The sequence below is a fragment of the Notamacropus eugenii genome, chromosome 1 (assembly GCF_028372415.1).
Source record: "Notamacropus eugenii isolate mMacEug1 chromosome 1, mMacEug1.pri_v2, whole genome shotgun sequence".
NCBI lineage: Eukaryota > Metazoa > Chordata > Mammalia > Diprotodontia > Macropodidae > Notamacropus > Notamacropus eugenii.
This window is the reverse complement of record NC_092872.1, coordinates 345681912-345698512: the sequence shown is the minus strand read 5'-3', so window position 1 is coordinate 345698512 and position 16601 is coordinate 345681912. Positions and strand designations below refer to the sequence as shown.

At 35.6% G+C, this 16601-nt stretch overlaps 1 protein-coding gene across 1 annotated transcript in view; it reads right to left on the bottom strand.

The window, feature by feature from the left end:
* Positions 1 to 1101: 1101 nt before the first annotated feature.
* Positions 1102 to 16601, bottom strand: part of HSPA4 (heat shock protein family A (Hsp70) member 4) — a 47824-nt gene continuing 32324 nt past the window's right edge. The window contains exons 9-19 of the mRNA XM_072630036.1: positions 15518 to 15669; positions 14347 to 14453; positions 13847 to 13980; positions 12569 to 12750; positions 9262 to 9351; positions 7882 to 8034; positions 7040 to 7165; positions 5323 to 5430; positions 3956 to 4075; positions 2678 to 2839; positions 1102 to 2338 (exon numbers count right to left, since the gene is read on the bottom strand). Coding sequence (XP_072486137.1) covers positions 2135 to 2338; positions 2678 to 2839; positions 3956 to 4075; positions 5323 to 5430; positions 7040 to 7165; positions 7882 to 8034; positions 9262 to 9351; positions 12569 to 12750; positions 13847 to 13980; positions 14347 to 14453; positions 15518 to 15669 — 1538 coding nt within the window. The 3' untranslated portion in view covers positions 1102 to 2134. The remainder of the gene's footprint in view (positions 2339 to 2677; positions 2840 to 3955; positions 4076 to 5322; positions 5431 to 7039; positions 7166 to 7881; positions 8035 to 9261; positions 9352 to 12568; positions 12751 to 13846; positions 13981 to 14346; positions 14454 to 15517; positions 15670 to 16601) is intronic.

Below are 16601 nucleotides of genomic sequence, written 5' to 3'. Positions count from 1 at the left end.
CAGTGCCTTGTACATTAAGTGCCTAGGAACTTAATAAATACTTATTCCCTCCCCCCTTGCACAATGGCCTATCAGGCAAGTTTTTAAACAAGCCCACTTCCCCACCATCTGAAAGATATTGCCACCAACCCCCGTTCTGGATTCATCCCACAAAATGCCTCAACATTCTAAACAGCTATTTACTCCCCAAACTAAGCACAATGAACCATGACCTCCTAATTGTTAGATTAGCTGACTAATAAAACTCCTTCATGCTTTAGATCTGTGATCCTATAAACTAAGCTTAAACTGAACAAGGAACAGAGCAGCCCACGCTACACATTCTACTTCCTTAGAATGGGAATGGACAAGTAATCCAGATATTTGAGCCCCACGTGATGCAGGATAAAACTAATGGGATTTAAAGACATAAGGGCTACATTGTTTGGACTAGATGACCTTTGAGGATCCCTTCTAACTATAAGGCTATATTCTATGATGACTTCACTTTCCTATTATGCTGTGGCATGATATGTAATAAGCAGCATATCATTCACACACATACATAAAAACTATCTGTGATATACATGAATTAAGGTTTGCCTTATAAATCTTCAAATTCTATTATGTGGTATTACTCACTAAGAGGGATCTTAGTTTCATCACACACAAAAAAGCTATTGATGACGGCTCCCATGGTTTCCCACATGCTAAATACAACCACTATTTTCTCACTGGGTACATAAAAAGGTAACAAAGACTATTGGCCAAGGATCCCTCAAAGTTACTGAAAGGTGTCCATTTCATTAAACAGGCCTAAGCAATAACAATATTGTCTGTAGAGTGAATGTCTCATATGTACATGTATTCTTAATTTGTGAATACATCCAGATTAAGTCACTGAATTCATAGTAGTTTTAAGCTATTTTTTTTCAATCCACAATATAAGTTGGGATGAGGCTGGGGAAGGGGCAGATGAGGTCCATGAATTTTTTTTAATGAGCACTACATAGCATAAAAGTTGGAAATCACTGCTTTAGTGCAAAATTCTGAAGTCCAACACCAACAAAATATCCAAGGTTTCCATTGTATCTATTCTACACCAATTTAAAACTCATGCAGTATAATCCAGTGTATTTATTTCTTGTTAACTTTTTGTATAGTTTTGCATCTATTTGATTCAAAACACACAAATGAGTTATTTGCAGGTTCATCAGATATTCTATAGTAATAGCCAGTGTGTGTCTGAGTTTAAGAAATTTGCAACCCTTATTAGGAAATTATTCCCTCGACCCTCAAGGCTAAGCAGCACCTCCAAAGACAGACAAAACATTCCAATTAGAGTAACCATCTAAGAGTGCAACTCAATCTGAACAGTGACCAAAAATGTACATTTCTTGGTTGTGTTTACCTTGATACACACCCTACTTCATATCTACTAAATTCAGGAAAACATCTTACCCATGATATCATACATCCATTAACGATCTGCTTAAACTTTGGTGACTGGGATATACAACATAGCTTATGAAGCATCCTTCAGGCCTAAAAACCTGATTAAAATATGTGCCCACTCACTTAATTTGTACTCCAAATAGGTTAACATATATGGCACTTATTATGAGGGAATCTGTTCATTTAGAGTGTCTTAATATACAAGCAAATAAAGAATTAGGGCACCATCATTTTCTCTGCTACAGAAAAACCTCAGAAAATCATGCCTTTCTTGTTTCCCTCCTTCCCACCCCCAACAATATTTAAAATATAGTTGCACCTGCAAGCCTGTGGCCAGATCATCCTAACAAGCTTGATCTCCAGCTAATTACAAATCTCTGGCCTAGATCCCCACAATCAACTTCTTCCTCAATCTGATCAAACATAAAAAATAAAAAAGGAAGGAACTGCTGCTTCAATAAGTTCAAAGTAAACAGATATAACATAAGAACTATGGAGAAAACAGATAACATATTGGATGGTGTATTGAAGCGTTTTGCAGTTTTCATATGCAATACATAGATTTCCCTTCAAGAGAAAAAAACTAGAAAGCAAACTCTAAATAACTTGCAACGTTAATCTGCTTTCTTTGCTATTTAGAACAAAGTTGACAACTTAAAGCTTTATGATAAGTGGGCTTTAATATAAACAAATGCTGGAATTAATCAATGTCCATTTCGGGAAGTTTCTTCTCAGAATCTGGTGAGGTGCTTGGATCTATATTCTGTTCAGTGGACTGAGCCCCTCCATGGTTGTCATCTTGTCCTTCTACTGGTCCATTCTGTTCCACAGGTTCATCGTCTTTTGGAAGCTCCACTTTAGGTCTAGGTTTTGTAACTATAGGATTACAAATGCTTATAAGCTCCTAAAACAGAAACAAAATCATTGGGATTTTTTGGCAAATGGCCAAGAAACAATTTACATATTTTATTTGAGTCCCACCTCTGATGCTTACTACAGGTGTTCCTAGGCAAGTTATGTAATTTACTCATCTGTAAAATGAGGGAGTCAAGATTAACGACCTCTACTGGTTCACTGAAGTCTAGAGCAACAATCTGAAGTGGCAACTGGTCCCTTTTATCCCAAGTTCTATACACTAAGATGACTTAATGCTGCTCTCTAAATGACACTTAAGAAATACACTGAGTCATGTAATTAAAGCTAACTAAATGGGAATAAGGTCATAAACAAGTAAGACAATTACTTTAGTTTTTGCTTCAATATCCCTTGTCTTTACTATTGGATCCACAGTGAGGCTCTGCTTGTTCTGAAGATTCAGCTTGTTGTTCATCCATTCCATCGCTTCGTTAGCGCTCTTCTCAACCTTCACCACATCAGCGGCATCCAGATGGTCATACTGCTCTTCCTGTGACAGGAGGAAAAACTCATCAGTGAGTCAGGCCAGCAGCCTAAAGATGTTACCCCTCCCAAGACAGAGACAACAACAACCTTATTCCAAAATAGAGCTCAGATCATACACTCTCTTTAAAGAAGAAATAATTCCCTGATACTGTTTTATTGGGAGAGAGGTTTTAAACTCCAAGAGCATCTGAAGAGAGTATTAATTTAAAAGATTTCATTAAGATTTAAGTCACTTTCCGTATTTTAAAAAAAGTTGGTAATATAAGGAGTTGAAGAGAAAAACCAAATGTGTTAAAAATCAACTTTTATTCTTGTAAAAGCCATTCACTAGGACAATCCAGGAAGGTGCCAGCTTTATTGTATAAGTAGTAGAAAGTAATAAATATCATTAAGCTATTAAAAAATTAATGAATATTATAAATAAAAATGAGAAATTAAGGGTTTGTACATCCAATTTGTGAAGGCAGGGAGATGGGGCAGCGGACAGAGTCCAGGTTGGACCCAGAGTCAGAAAGATCTGAATTCAAATCCAGCCTCTGACACTTATTAGCTGTGTGATCCTGGGCAAGGTGCTTAACCTTTGTTTGCCTCAGTTTCTTTAACTATAAAATGGGGATAATAAAAGCACTTACCTTGCAGGTACGTTGTGAGGCTCCTATGAGAACTATACAGAGCTTGGCACAGTGCCTGGCATGGAGTAGTTTATTATTATTAGTATACCGTGTTGTCTACAAACGGGTGGAGGGAACACTAAAATATCCAGCAATCAGAGCCTACGTTGGGCAATAAGTGGAAAGAGCAATGAGACTCAGCGGCAGAACTGGTGCCAGAAGACTCTGCCTGGAGTTCAAGTTCTTGACATGCACTAGCCATGTGATCCAGATCAAGTGTGTCTGCACTTCCTTCTCTTTTTATGTAAAAATGGGCAAAATACTAGAAAATATTATTATGTTGTGATAATTCCTTTGGAGTATTCTAAGAAATGTCTTAAAAAAGAACAATGATTATCAGCAACCTGGGCGTCACATTTGTGATAGGAAGACTATTCTTTAAAAAGAACAAGAGGAAAAAAATAAACTCCTCAAAACTACCCTTTGCAAAAGGAAAAGGAAAAAAATACCTTGTTTCGGAAAGCGTCAATAACTTTCATGAACATTTGGATTTGTTTCCCCAGTTCTTCAAAGGCCTTTGGTCTTTCTTCAGATTCCTGGAACCGATTTTTAATAGGCTGACCCAGATTCTTGGTGAAAAAGAAATATACAATGCATTGTTAGGGCAGTTTCAGGATAGCTGGAATTTTATTTTTTTTTTACTGTTATATAAAACACTTGAAATGCAGAAATTATTATATATTTGAAATAAGTATATTCAATTCCCACGTATGACACGGATAATCAATTCCAAGTCTAAGCAATATGAGTCAGTTTCTAGGTTGCTCCCCTCCAGAACCTCAGCACTGCTTCCCCACTCTGTGGCCCTCTTTGCCAAGTATAGCAGTCATGCTACGGAATGCCCAAGTCAAATGCCACAACACTTATTCATGCCAAAAAGGAGAAAGGCAGGAAACAAAGCTGCAGGTCAGTCAGACCAATCCTTCCCAGTAAAACACGGTGCCTAGCACACAGTAAATGCTTTATGAAGTGCTTATTGACTAAACATTGTTTTCTCCTTATTACATGTTATGTTAAAATTCTATTCTCTTCAATGCATGAAATGCTAATTTAACTCTTTAAATTTCTAAACCTCCCAATAACATTAACAGCCTGATTCTTTCAGCATCAAGTCAGGAAATCTTTTCTATCATTCAATTACATGAGCAAAAGTTTTCAGTGATACACTTTGCTGATATCAAACATATCTGTTACATTGAATTTCCTGATGTTATAACATGTAACTTACTATTTACAAATGAGAATAAGTAGGCTACAACTGTAATAACATGAAATCACCAACTTATTGCATTTCTTCTTCCATTATAAAGGCAGTACAGTGGATAGAACTCTGGGCCTGAAGTCAGGAAGACTCAAGTTCAAACCCACATGAGATACTTCCTAGCCATGTGATCGTGGATGAGTCATGTAACAATGTTTGCCTTGGTTTCCTCATCTGTAAAATCCCTTCTGTCCTGCCTCTCAGGGTTGTTGTATATCAAATGGGATAACATTTTGTAAATCACTTTGCAAACCTTAAAGTGTTACCACTGCTGGTATTATTATATCCTATCCAGACAAGAAATCACAAATTACTGTACAACAAATCACTATATCACTATACCTTGTAGGTAAAACTATCTTGTAATAGGTAGATATTTTAGGAAGCCTCCAAACCCTCTGGGAATGAGGTCCAAGATGGATCTAACCTCTACTGATTTTTTCCTACTTGGGATAACAGGACTGCAGGAAATTTTAGTTCAAAGTTTATTATAGTTTCATTATGTCATAATAAAACATCATTTTAGCATTACTGTACTAATCAAATAGCAGTTACCTTCAATTCTGTTAATTTATCAATATAAACATGCTTGGGCTGGTCTTCTCCATCTTCATACAACCAATTTTCAGTATCTTCCAATTTCAAAGTAAAACTGTTACGATCCTAAAAGTTAAAAAAAATTAAAACTTATAACCCAGAAAAAAAAATTAGCTTATAACACCCCCACCTGCCATCCCACACCGGCTGCCTCCACTCCTCTCCTCTCCCTCATCTGACAACTCTCTGCAATCTGGCTTCTGATGCATCCCTAACATGAAGCTGCTATCTCCAGTGGGTCAAACAGGATGGCATCTTAAGTCCTCATTCTTCTTACTTCAACACAGCATTTGATACTACTGACCAATAAAGTTTGTTGATTACTCTCTCCACCCCCCTCTCTCTTGACTTTGGTGATACTGCTCCTTTGCTGTACCATCATTCATCTCTAATGGCCCTACCAAGGAAGTCCGAGAGTCTTCTTTTCTCTCAGTAGCCTCATCAGCTCTCATGGGTTCACGTATCTCAATGCAGATGACTCTCACATCAATGTATTCAGCCCTACTCTATTTCCTGGGTCGTAGTCCTACATTCCAAAAGGATGTCCTGGAAGCATCTTACACTCAGCATGCCCCAAACACAACCCATTACTTTTTTTTCCCAAATCCATCCCTTTTCCTAGCTTTCCTCTTTCTAGTGATAATACCACACTCCTCCTAGTCACTCTCTTTCCAATAAGTCTTGCTGCCCCCTTTCTCTACTCAGAGCCACAAACTTTTCTACTAACTAATCTCTCCTCTCTCCAATCTATCCAAACCAGGTCCAACAACATCAAAGCCTTGCTCAAGAAACCTCAGCGAACTCCTACTGTCTCCAGGATAAAGCACAAACTGCACTGCTGGGCTTTTTATGAGCTTTGCAATCTAAATCCAGCCTATCTTTATAGATGAACTTCATACATTTCTCCTCGTATGTCCTCTGTTCCAGACAAAAAGGCCAAAACGATGTACTTACTTCCAACCTTCCTGCTTCTGCACAGGAAGGTTGTGTGGTTCCCATTCTCTCTTATCCCCACATTCCCAAGCCTGGAATAAACTCTGTTCTTATGTATACCTCTTAGAGTAACTAGCTTCCCTCATGGAAACTAGAGAGAACTGGTGATGCAATGGATAGCTGAGCCTGGAATCAGGAAGTTCTGAGTTCAAAGTTGCCCTCAGATACTTACCAGCTGTGTGACTGGGGCAAGTCACATGACCGCTGTCTATCTTAGCTTCTTCACTGGCAAAATGGCTATTATATAGCACCAACCTCCCACAGTGCCTAGCACGTGGTCAGTATTATATAAATGTTAGCTATTATCATCACGGTTACTACTATGAATATTCAAGACTCAGCTCAAGTGCTATTGTCTACAGGATTTCTTCCTGATTTAATTATATAACTTTTGTATTGACTTATCCATATACATGTTGTATTTACTGCCTCAACTCTCATACCCCATTCAAACATAAACTCCTTGAGGATTTCTACAGTCCATTCTATTTTTATGTTATTATCCTAACTAAATAAAAGTTTGTTGAATCTATGAAATTCTAGACTGATCAACCTCAATCACTGCTCTCTACACATTCAAATAATTATTCTTTAGTTCATTCTGAACTAACTCTATGACCTTGCAGAACCCTACATGGATCTTCAAAGGGCACAAATTTTTAATTTCCCAACCAGTACTTACATCCTCACTAACAAACTTCTCATACAGGCCATTTAGTTTGTCTCTCATTTCATAAACGTATTCTTCCACTGCATTCTTGGCATCATTTCTTTCCTTCTCCAGCTTATCCTGCATGATCATCTTACCCTGAGAAAAAGAAAAATTAGTAAGACACTGGCTAAAGATGCTAAATTATGAATGTGAGAATGTTACGAATGTTGGAGTCCTACAATTTACAAGAGCAGAAGAGGGAAAATAACAAAAGCTTCCCACAACTCTCCCAACCAAATCCTTCCAAATAAAATGATTTTATTGTGGATGAAAAAAATGCATTTTCATTTCAATACTGAATTCTTTAAAAATAAAACAAAATTTCAAAGATTTTATGCAAATACTATTTCAGTACATGTGGGAGGGGAAGCAAATGTTATAGAGAACTAGAAACATCGGCAGAGAATACTGTAGCTGAATAAGAAAATTTGAAAATGGAAGGACTAATTAGTGGCCTATGGTGATACTACTCCATAATAAAACACACTGCACTGAATGCTGTTTATAACACATTTAATACAACAGAATAATGCAGAATAAATGCTTCCTCTGGAAGCATCTGAATTGGAAGGAGGGGAACAAACCTCAAGAGCTCATCCAACAGTACACTTCAAAGGACAGCTATAAATCTCTGAATTCTACAAATTATTCCTCAGAACAAAACAATTTGTAATGACCCAAAAGATTTTGCTGAGCTATATTAGCTACTATATCTCAAATCAAAATATACTTCATTCACTAAACTCGAAACATCTCTAGGTTGCAAAGTATTAAGTCATTAGTTCGCAATTGAGAAAATATAAAAAAATTACCTCATTCTCAATATATAAGTTCAACATTTCTCTTCCTATCTGCCATAACAACTGATTTTCAATAGGGAGATCCACAGTGGTGGTTTTAACTTTTGCCTTCTTGGCTTGAGGTGGCTGATCCATTTTTTTATCTTTGGACCCAGGCTGAGAAGTCTACAAAACAGAAAACAATAACAACCAAACATGTAAGGACAGATTGTTTTCAGCTTTCATTCGGGTTATGAAGCAGTTTGATCTAAATCAGTTTGAAACTGGAATGCATTCTTCACCTAGAAATAATGTGATAAATTACGAGTAGTTAGGTTCCAAATTAAGCCTGCAAAAGCCTTTTAATCTCACACTGCAGTATATTGTTTAAAAAAAAAATCTGCTTTACGTAGGCTTTAAAACTAGATGACTCCTAAGGTCCTAGGAACCTGGAACTCACTCTATGACCTAGAATACTACTCTAGTTTCACCTTAATATTTATGGAAAATTTTCTGGGAAACTGTGAAGTCCACAAAAAATGCAGAACCTTAAGAAAAAAATTATCTTCCCCACTGCATGTGGCAAACGGCTTCTCTTTTATTTTTACTTCCTGGGTACAGAGTACTACTTTCTTTGACTTGCCTTAATCCCTGGCAAAGATAGAAAAAGAGGAGATCACATCTAAGTAGATGTGACAGCCAACACTCCTTGTTGCTGCTTACTAAATTGTTCACATGTAAACTAAGTGTTCATGTAATAAGCCACCTGGACAAAGATCAAATTATCCCTTATAAGCTCTTTTACCAATACAATTTAGATTTGAAAGTAGATTAGTATACCTAAAGAAATCCATCCACCAAAACTGTTCATTAACTTATCAAACTGGATAAGGTAAGGCCCTTTCCTAAAGTAAGGTCAATACTTTGACAACTCCTTCCAAACTATTTTAAAAAGTTAAGATGATGTAAAATTAAAACAAGAAGCAAACAGCATTTCAAAGGACTTTCACAGGTACCACTTGGATTATTAAATTAAACCTAGTTACATTATTGTTTAAACAGATGCTATCCTTATATGTAAATCTAAATCATGTAAATTTTAAAAAATAAAATATCAAAATGAACTCCAAAATTCAGACTTTTATTGAAAAATCAGTTTAAAACACAAATACACAGTGTCTGTGGGGCACTTTAATTACTTAAGAGCATTCTAACCAGTCATTTGAATTAGTTACTACCCTAATAATGTTGAAATTTCCTGATGGCTTATAGTGTGACCAAGTGCTGAGGAATAAGACTGTAAATTCATGGTTAATGTAAACTACAAAATCTATAAGAAATTCTTCAGCATTAAAACAAACACAAAAGAATTCCTATTTCCACTTATTTTGGAGAATCAAATGCAATCTATACCTCCATTTCTTCAGATTCTGTCTTATTTTCGCCTTGTATTGGATGTTGATTTTCCTCAGTTTTCTGTTCATCTTGGTCTACCTGCATCTTCTGTGAAAAGATGAGATCAGATTTTCTATTATAGTGAAGCCAGAAATATTCATACTTTAAATAAAAAATGTAATTGGGAAATGTTTAACAAAACAACACGACACAGATATTAATCTGTGGTCAATATGCACGCTGTAGGCACATCACTGCTTTATACTATATTCCACAAAAGATTATAAATGGAGGCACAACTAATATTAAAGATTACATCATAAAAATTAGAAGACAAGCAAGCACATCATCTACTTTTCACATGTATGGATAAGTGATATATTCTTTATCAAACAAGGGAAAATAGCAATTACAAATGACAAAACAGATAATTGATTATACAAAATGAAAAAGCTGCTCTGATATTCCCCAATAATACAAGTAATAATAGCTAGAAATAAGTAAAATGAGCATTATTATAGCACTTTAAGTTTGCAGAGTGCTTTAAAAAATTATTTCATTTTCTCCTTAAAAAACCCTAGGAAATAAATACCTCCATTTTACAGACAAAGAAACCAAGGCAGAGGTTAAGTAACTTGCCCAAGGTCACAAAACTAAAAAAAAGTCAGGCAGGACTTGAACGAAGGTCTTCCTGAATCCAGGTATAACAGTTTATTCAACACACAAAGGACATAAACCAACAGTTCTCAAAAGAAGAAATGCACACTATAAAGAACCATATAAAGGAAGGTTCCTAATCTCTCCTAATAATGAGAGAAATACAAATCATAACCCTGAGGTTTCACCTCACATCCTGAAAATTGGCAGAGATGACAAAAGACAGGATTAGTTGACGTTGGAGTGGTTGTGGGGAGATAGTGCATCTTTGCACCACTGCATTGCTGATGGAGGAACTAGTGTTGAAAGCAAGACAGAATTAAGCAGAGCCAAGAAAACAATATATGCAAGGACTACAAGAATGTAAACATAAAGAACCATTAAAAAAAAATGCTACCAATTTATGAAGAACAAGCAAGGCTAGAGAGAAGAGATATGAGAAGCTGTCCCCAAGTCACTCCTTTGCAGAGGTGAAAGGTACATAAAATGTAGAACACTGCACATATTTTCAGACGCTTCTCAATGCCTAAGTTTTGCTCATTTTCCCCATCTTCATTTTCTTTTTTATTATTAAAAATGTTACTTTCTAGGAAGGGGATGGCTTTCTAGGAAGAATATTATGGGAATTTTTGATGATGTTAAAAGCCGTCAATAAAAATGTTATCTAAAAAACCCACAGAAAGAGGTATACTTGTATGTGAATGAACTAACTACTTTTAATATTAACTTGAAGATACTCTTTTCAAACCTCAATCAGAACCACTACACACAACACAAAGTTTTGTTTTGTTTTTTAAATGAAGTCCAAATTCAATTTGAGCACTTTTCAGATTAAAAGTTTCACTTTCTAATAGTATTAGTGGAGAGTTGAGGAAATAACTACCTCCCTATTCTTTTATAATAAAATTATATCAACTCAAACATTTATTTACATATTTATCTGCTACATGCAAGGTACAGAGTCCTGATTCTCAAACAACTTTTTCAGGTCATCTAAGTTTGGCTTTTTTGTTTGGAGGCTGGGCCCAGAAGAGCAAATGACAGCAGAGCAGAATAATAATGATACAGGAGTTGATGGGAGGTGTTTACACTATATACACTACACACACACACATACACACACACACACACACACACACACACACACACACACACTCAATCACTCAACAAATAAACATTATTGAGCACCTACTATATGCCAAGAATTGGTGAGAGGAGACACAAAAGTAAACAACGAAACCATCTTTACTTGAGTTTATATTTCAACTAAAAAAAACAACACTCTCTCTCTCCAAGTTGGGGTGGGTACTAGCTGTTGGTGGGGGAACTAGAGGTAACACATAATCTTGATGAAAAGGCAGGTTAGAGGCAGGCTGCGAAGAGCATGAAACATCATGGAAGAGAAGAATTTATACATGAACCCAGTTCCAAGACGAAAGCCAAGGAGTTTACCGAGTATGGAAATGACATGGTCAGACCAGTGTTAATGGGAGAAATAGCTCCTGTTTATGTTCATATGGAAGTTAACTGCCACCAAAACAGTTGTGCTATGATGCAGAAATCAGAGAGGTAAAAGTCTAGGTTTTATTATGCTTAAGCATAGGTTCAGAAGAATAGAAAAATAACCCCTGAACAAAACCAGGATTCTAACAAGGTTTCTTACAGACAAAATTATGTCAAAACAACGGAGAAAGAATTCTTTTATATAATGCAATGTGTCATACATTCTTTCAGGCTATAAAAATTAAAACATTCCTAATTCCACACATCAATATCATAAAAGCTGAATAAATTTAGCTTAGCAGAATCGTATTCACACATATCCCCTAAGTAAAACAAACCTAATTAAACAGATATATTATAAACTAAGTCAAGTTACATATTAAACTACAGTTAGGGGGTGCATAATAGGCTGATTCAGAAAGATTTACATGTCTATGAATCAGCATCAGATTTACCTGCCTATAGAATCAGTGTCAATAGAATCTCTTCATCAAATCAAATTATTTGGGAAGCCCTGACTCCCTCTTTGATTTATCTGAGGAAAGCTTGAGGCCTTAAGTAAATTTTCACATCTCTTGGGACAGGTTTCAGCCATCTCAATAACCTCCTAACTAGGAGAAACAGCTCTGACCACCTCCTCCTCCTCAACAATAAAAATTAATAAAAGGAAATAAAAAATAATAAATTCCCATAAAATCAGCACATCATAGTTTCAGCAAGACATAACTGAATTTATTATAAAGAGAAATAAGCAGAAATGAGTGATTCAAAATGTTCTAAAGCCTTCCAACACATCAAACTAAGAAACAGAATAACAATCAAATTGCCCATCACAATCATTTATATTCTTTGTGATACCAACAGTATTCATTTATATTTTGATTTGGGGGGGGGCATGAGGGAGAAGACGAGGAGGCAATCAGGATTATATGACTTGCCCAGGATCACACATCTAGTCTGAGGCCACATTTGAACTCAGGTCCTCCTGACTCCAGGGTTAGCACTCTACCCAATATGCCAACTAGCTGCCCCCACCAACTGTATTTAACATCCAAAGATTATCCTAGTCAAGGAGTCCAATCTGTCAAGTACTAACCATCTAGCCAGCTAGTTACTACTTTTGTACTGGGTTCAGAGTGTACAGGCTTTTGGGGCTTGAGATTACCTCTTCCTCTTTTGCATGCTGATCTGTTTCCATAGGCTCTTCACACTCATCAGACTTGTGTACTTCCACAAGGGATGCACTAGACACACTAAAAATACCATGCACATTGACTCGAACTTTTACTTTCACTTTTGAACTGGATCCATCAGTCTGAGGAGTCACCTTCTGAACCAAAAAGTGGGCTAAACATGTCAGAGACAAAGAAGAACAATAATTAATAAAACAAACTGTAACTGTAAAATAAGCAAAAAGAAGGAACGAGAAGAAGCTACAAATGGAGACTGAGATTAAAACCAAGCACTAATACAATTAGTTTCCTATGATGCCTGCAGACAATTTTCAATGATCACTTTAAGTAATATAAAACTTAGGAGTACTCTCAAAATCATTGTCAGTAATCTTTAATTTTTTCCTTTTATACCTAGATAATAAGCTTTAATTCTTTCCTCTACAGCACTCTATTGCAGTCATCCTAATACAGGCCAGCTAATATGCGTCTGAATTAACATAAAAGCATCTAAAATGATCAAAATGGCTCCACTGTCTCTTAACACTTCAAATTCATCTTTCATGCCACTATTAAATTGTCTTACCACACAACCTGAAGTCACACTGTCATGGTCATACACATACAACTTACCTTAATAATTTTTAGTTACTTACTCTAGCAAAAATTCAAATGCCTAGCACTCAGGAACCCTACAACCTACCCCCAACATTATCTCCTACTTCTACATAAGAACTTCACTGCCACTTCTATACCTGTCTTTGGGCTATCCTTCTAGTATGTTTTCCTACCTCTTACCACCAATACAAATCTATCCATTATTCTTCATCAAAGCCTTCCCTAACCAGAATAGCTTGTCGATGATCTCTTCATTCTCTATAACGAGATAGTCCCTATCATTCCTTTGGTATTTAACATAAACTGAATTGCAGTATTTCTTGTATTGTTTCCTTATTTTCCATTTCTTTCTAATCAATTAGGTGTACATCAATGTATACATATTATAAATATTTTCTGATTTAACCAGTTTACTAGGATCAGGGCTGAAAAGAATACCTGAGAAGTCATCCCCCGTATTTTATGGATGAGTAAACTGAAATCCAGAGAAATTAAGTGAACACAGGTACTGACTCTAAATTTTGCATTCTTTCCATTGTACCAATTTTGGAATTTTTACTGATCTCCAAATATTTCTGATCCCTCAATTCTCCAAGTATACAGGAACATTTCCAAGAATATCCACCACTTTATTTCTAACCCCTTTCATATACCTATAGCAGGATCTGGGTAAGGTAAATCCTTAGGAGAACTGTAATAGGCCTCAAGATTAAATGGTTCCCTTCTATAAAATGTGAGAACTTTAGAGAAAGGGGCCGCATGATTCTTCGGGAAGACTTCACAATCACTAAAAAGAAAAGAAAGATGAACATTTAGAATAATCATAGTATTTTAAAGTACATTCTAACTTTAATCTATTCTTTGCTTTTATCAATTCCCATTTTCTAGAAAACATTTTACTATAGTCTATTAAAAAAATACATAAAGATACAAATGACCATAAATTCAGCAGGGGAATAGGCCGTCATCTAATATTTTAACACCTCAACTACCCCTAGGACAGTGCTAAACAATGTACATAAAATATTCTGATAACTTTTCTGGTGATAAACCTGCCTTATTTAAATCTATGTTATAGACAACTGAATATAATTGTGAAAGATGCTACAAAGAACATGGATGTAAGTATTAAATTATTGGGAGATCTTATTACCTTATTCCTTCTTCTGCTGGGGAATTCCATCGAAGAGATATTGGATATGGTACTACATCAGTGGTAGAAAATTCTCGTACTTTGAAAGCAGGAGACAATATTGCACACTAAAACAATAAACTAATCTATTACTATTTTACAAGTATAGACAGTCAAAATACTACTACAAATCCAATATCAACATATTTATAATTTATTGATTCTGACAAATCTTCATTGGTCTACCTTAAAAGTGAATTCATATATCTGAATTCACATTCTTATTATACTGTATCAGAAACAGTATTTGCTAAGTAAGTTTTATAAGCCTATCTTCTGAAAAATTACTTATCTGTATGGCATGGTCCATCCAGAGCTTACCAAGCCAACAAAAGAAAACTTTACTGACAAAGGAATATAATCTAACACTGTCTGATTTTAGTTCCTCCTCTCTTTCTGCCAACCAGCACAATATAATTTGTCAAAATTCTACTAATCTCCCAATGGTCTTCTTAGGCAAAATGCCTTCCACATCCAGAGAAAGAACTATGGAATTCAATCATAGAATGTAACAGGGGTGTGTGGGGGTGTGTGTGTGTGGGTGTGTGTGTGTGTGTGTGTGTGTGTGTGTGTGTGTGTGTGTGTGTGTGTGTATTATGTTTTGGTTTATTATATGATTTCTCCCATTTATTTCAGTTCTTCTACACAGCATGACTATAGTGAAAATGTATTCAATAGAAACGTATGTGTAGATCCTATGTAGAATGATATGCCATCTTAGGGAGGGAGGGGGGTGGTGGGGGCTAGGTAGAGGGAAAAAAAATCTAAGTTTTATGGTAGTGATTGTAGAACATTAAAAATAAATAAAATGAATATAAAAAAATTCTACTAGTCACCTAGCTTTAGTTTTAGAATACATATATTTTGCTATTTTTGTAGCCAAATTTATCTTAAATTTTTTAGTATGTGCAATTAAGTATTATTTCATTCCAGCAATGTTACTTTCCATTTTAAGAAGTTATGAAAACATTTCAAAATCTAATCTGAAGAACAATCAATATCACTTATAACACCAAATTATAATCAATTAGTTGGCAGAAGTCACTATCCTATAATGCCCCACAAAACAATCTACCTATGGACTTGTGTGACATTAACTGAAAGCTGTTAGTAATCCATGAAATCAACTCACCTGCAAAGCACACCCTCGTGTGACTGCTTCATCTGCATTTAATGTTGTACTAAGTTCTTTACCAAAGAATTTGCTGATCTTCTCTTTCACTGCAGGGATCCTAGTGGCACCACCAACTATCTCTACTGCATAAATATCCTCTTTCTTTAACTCTATTTAAAAGAATAAGAAGTATTCAACACTGCCTAAAATATTTCCTTGAATTATAAGCTTTTGACAAACTATAAAGACACTATGATTTCACTGCATTTAAATTTTCATTCCCAACTATCTTTTTCATCATTAGCCGTATTGAGTAGACAATGAAGGCCTAGAGTTTAGTTAAAAATATAAAATATAAATTGGGTCAGAAGCAAAAGAATTATATGAATGACAATGACAGAAATACATCTAGAATATACATAATATGGCAATCTCTGGATAAGTGATTTTGTTTTCTAACTAGAGGTACCCCAAGATAAGAGTGTGTTAGAGAAACTGGTTATCACAGTCCCCCATTCCGAATCTATATGCATTTGGGTAGTAAAATAAAATTTCCTATGGAACAGGAGCATCTCAGGTTACCAGGTTGGATGGTACTATCAATCTGACAAGGAAAAGAATAGGTTTTGTTTTTTTGTTAAAAAAAAAAAAAAAAGAAAGAAAAAGAAAGAAAATAGACTTAAGCCAAGATGATATGAATGGTTGTAGCCAAGGCATCCTGGGTGAAGAAGGAAGCTTGTTCTGGGATCTGTCCATCTTCAAAGTTTTCACATGAGTCTATTGTAACATCTTAATCCCTCTTTCAAGATATCTTTTTTTCTATTCATTAAACAATTATTTATTGCCTTTATATCTATTACCTATTATGTGTAAAGCAATCATGTCTATATCTAACCTCAACTCCTCTCTCTGCAACTGAATCCATTTTCGCTTGTTCTGGCCTTCCTGGTGATAACGGTTGATCACCATCTTCCATAGAAAAGCCTTTCGTATGTATACCTAAGGACAATTATTAGGGAACACTCAGCTTCTCTTCTCCAATCTAAATACAGCTTATGTAACTATGATGAGTATAAGACTTAATCTTTTAGGGTTTTATTCA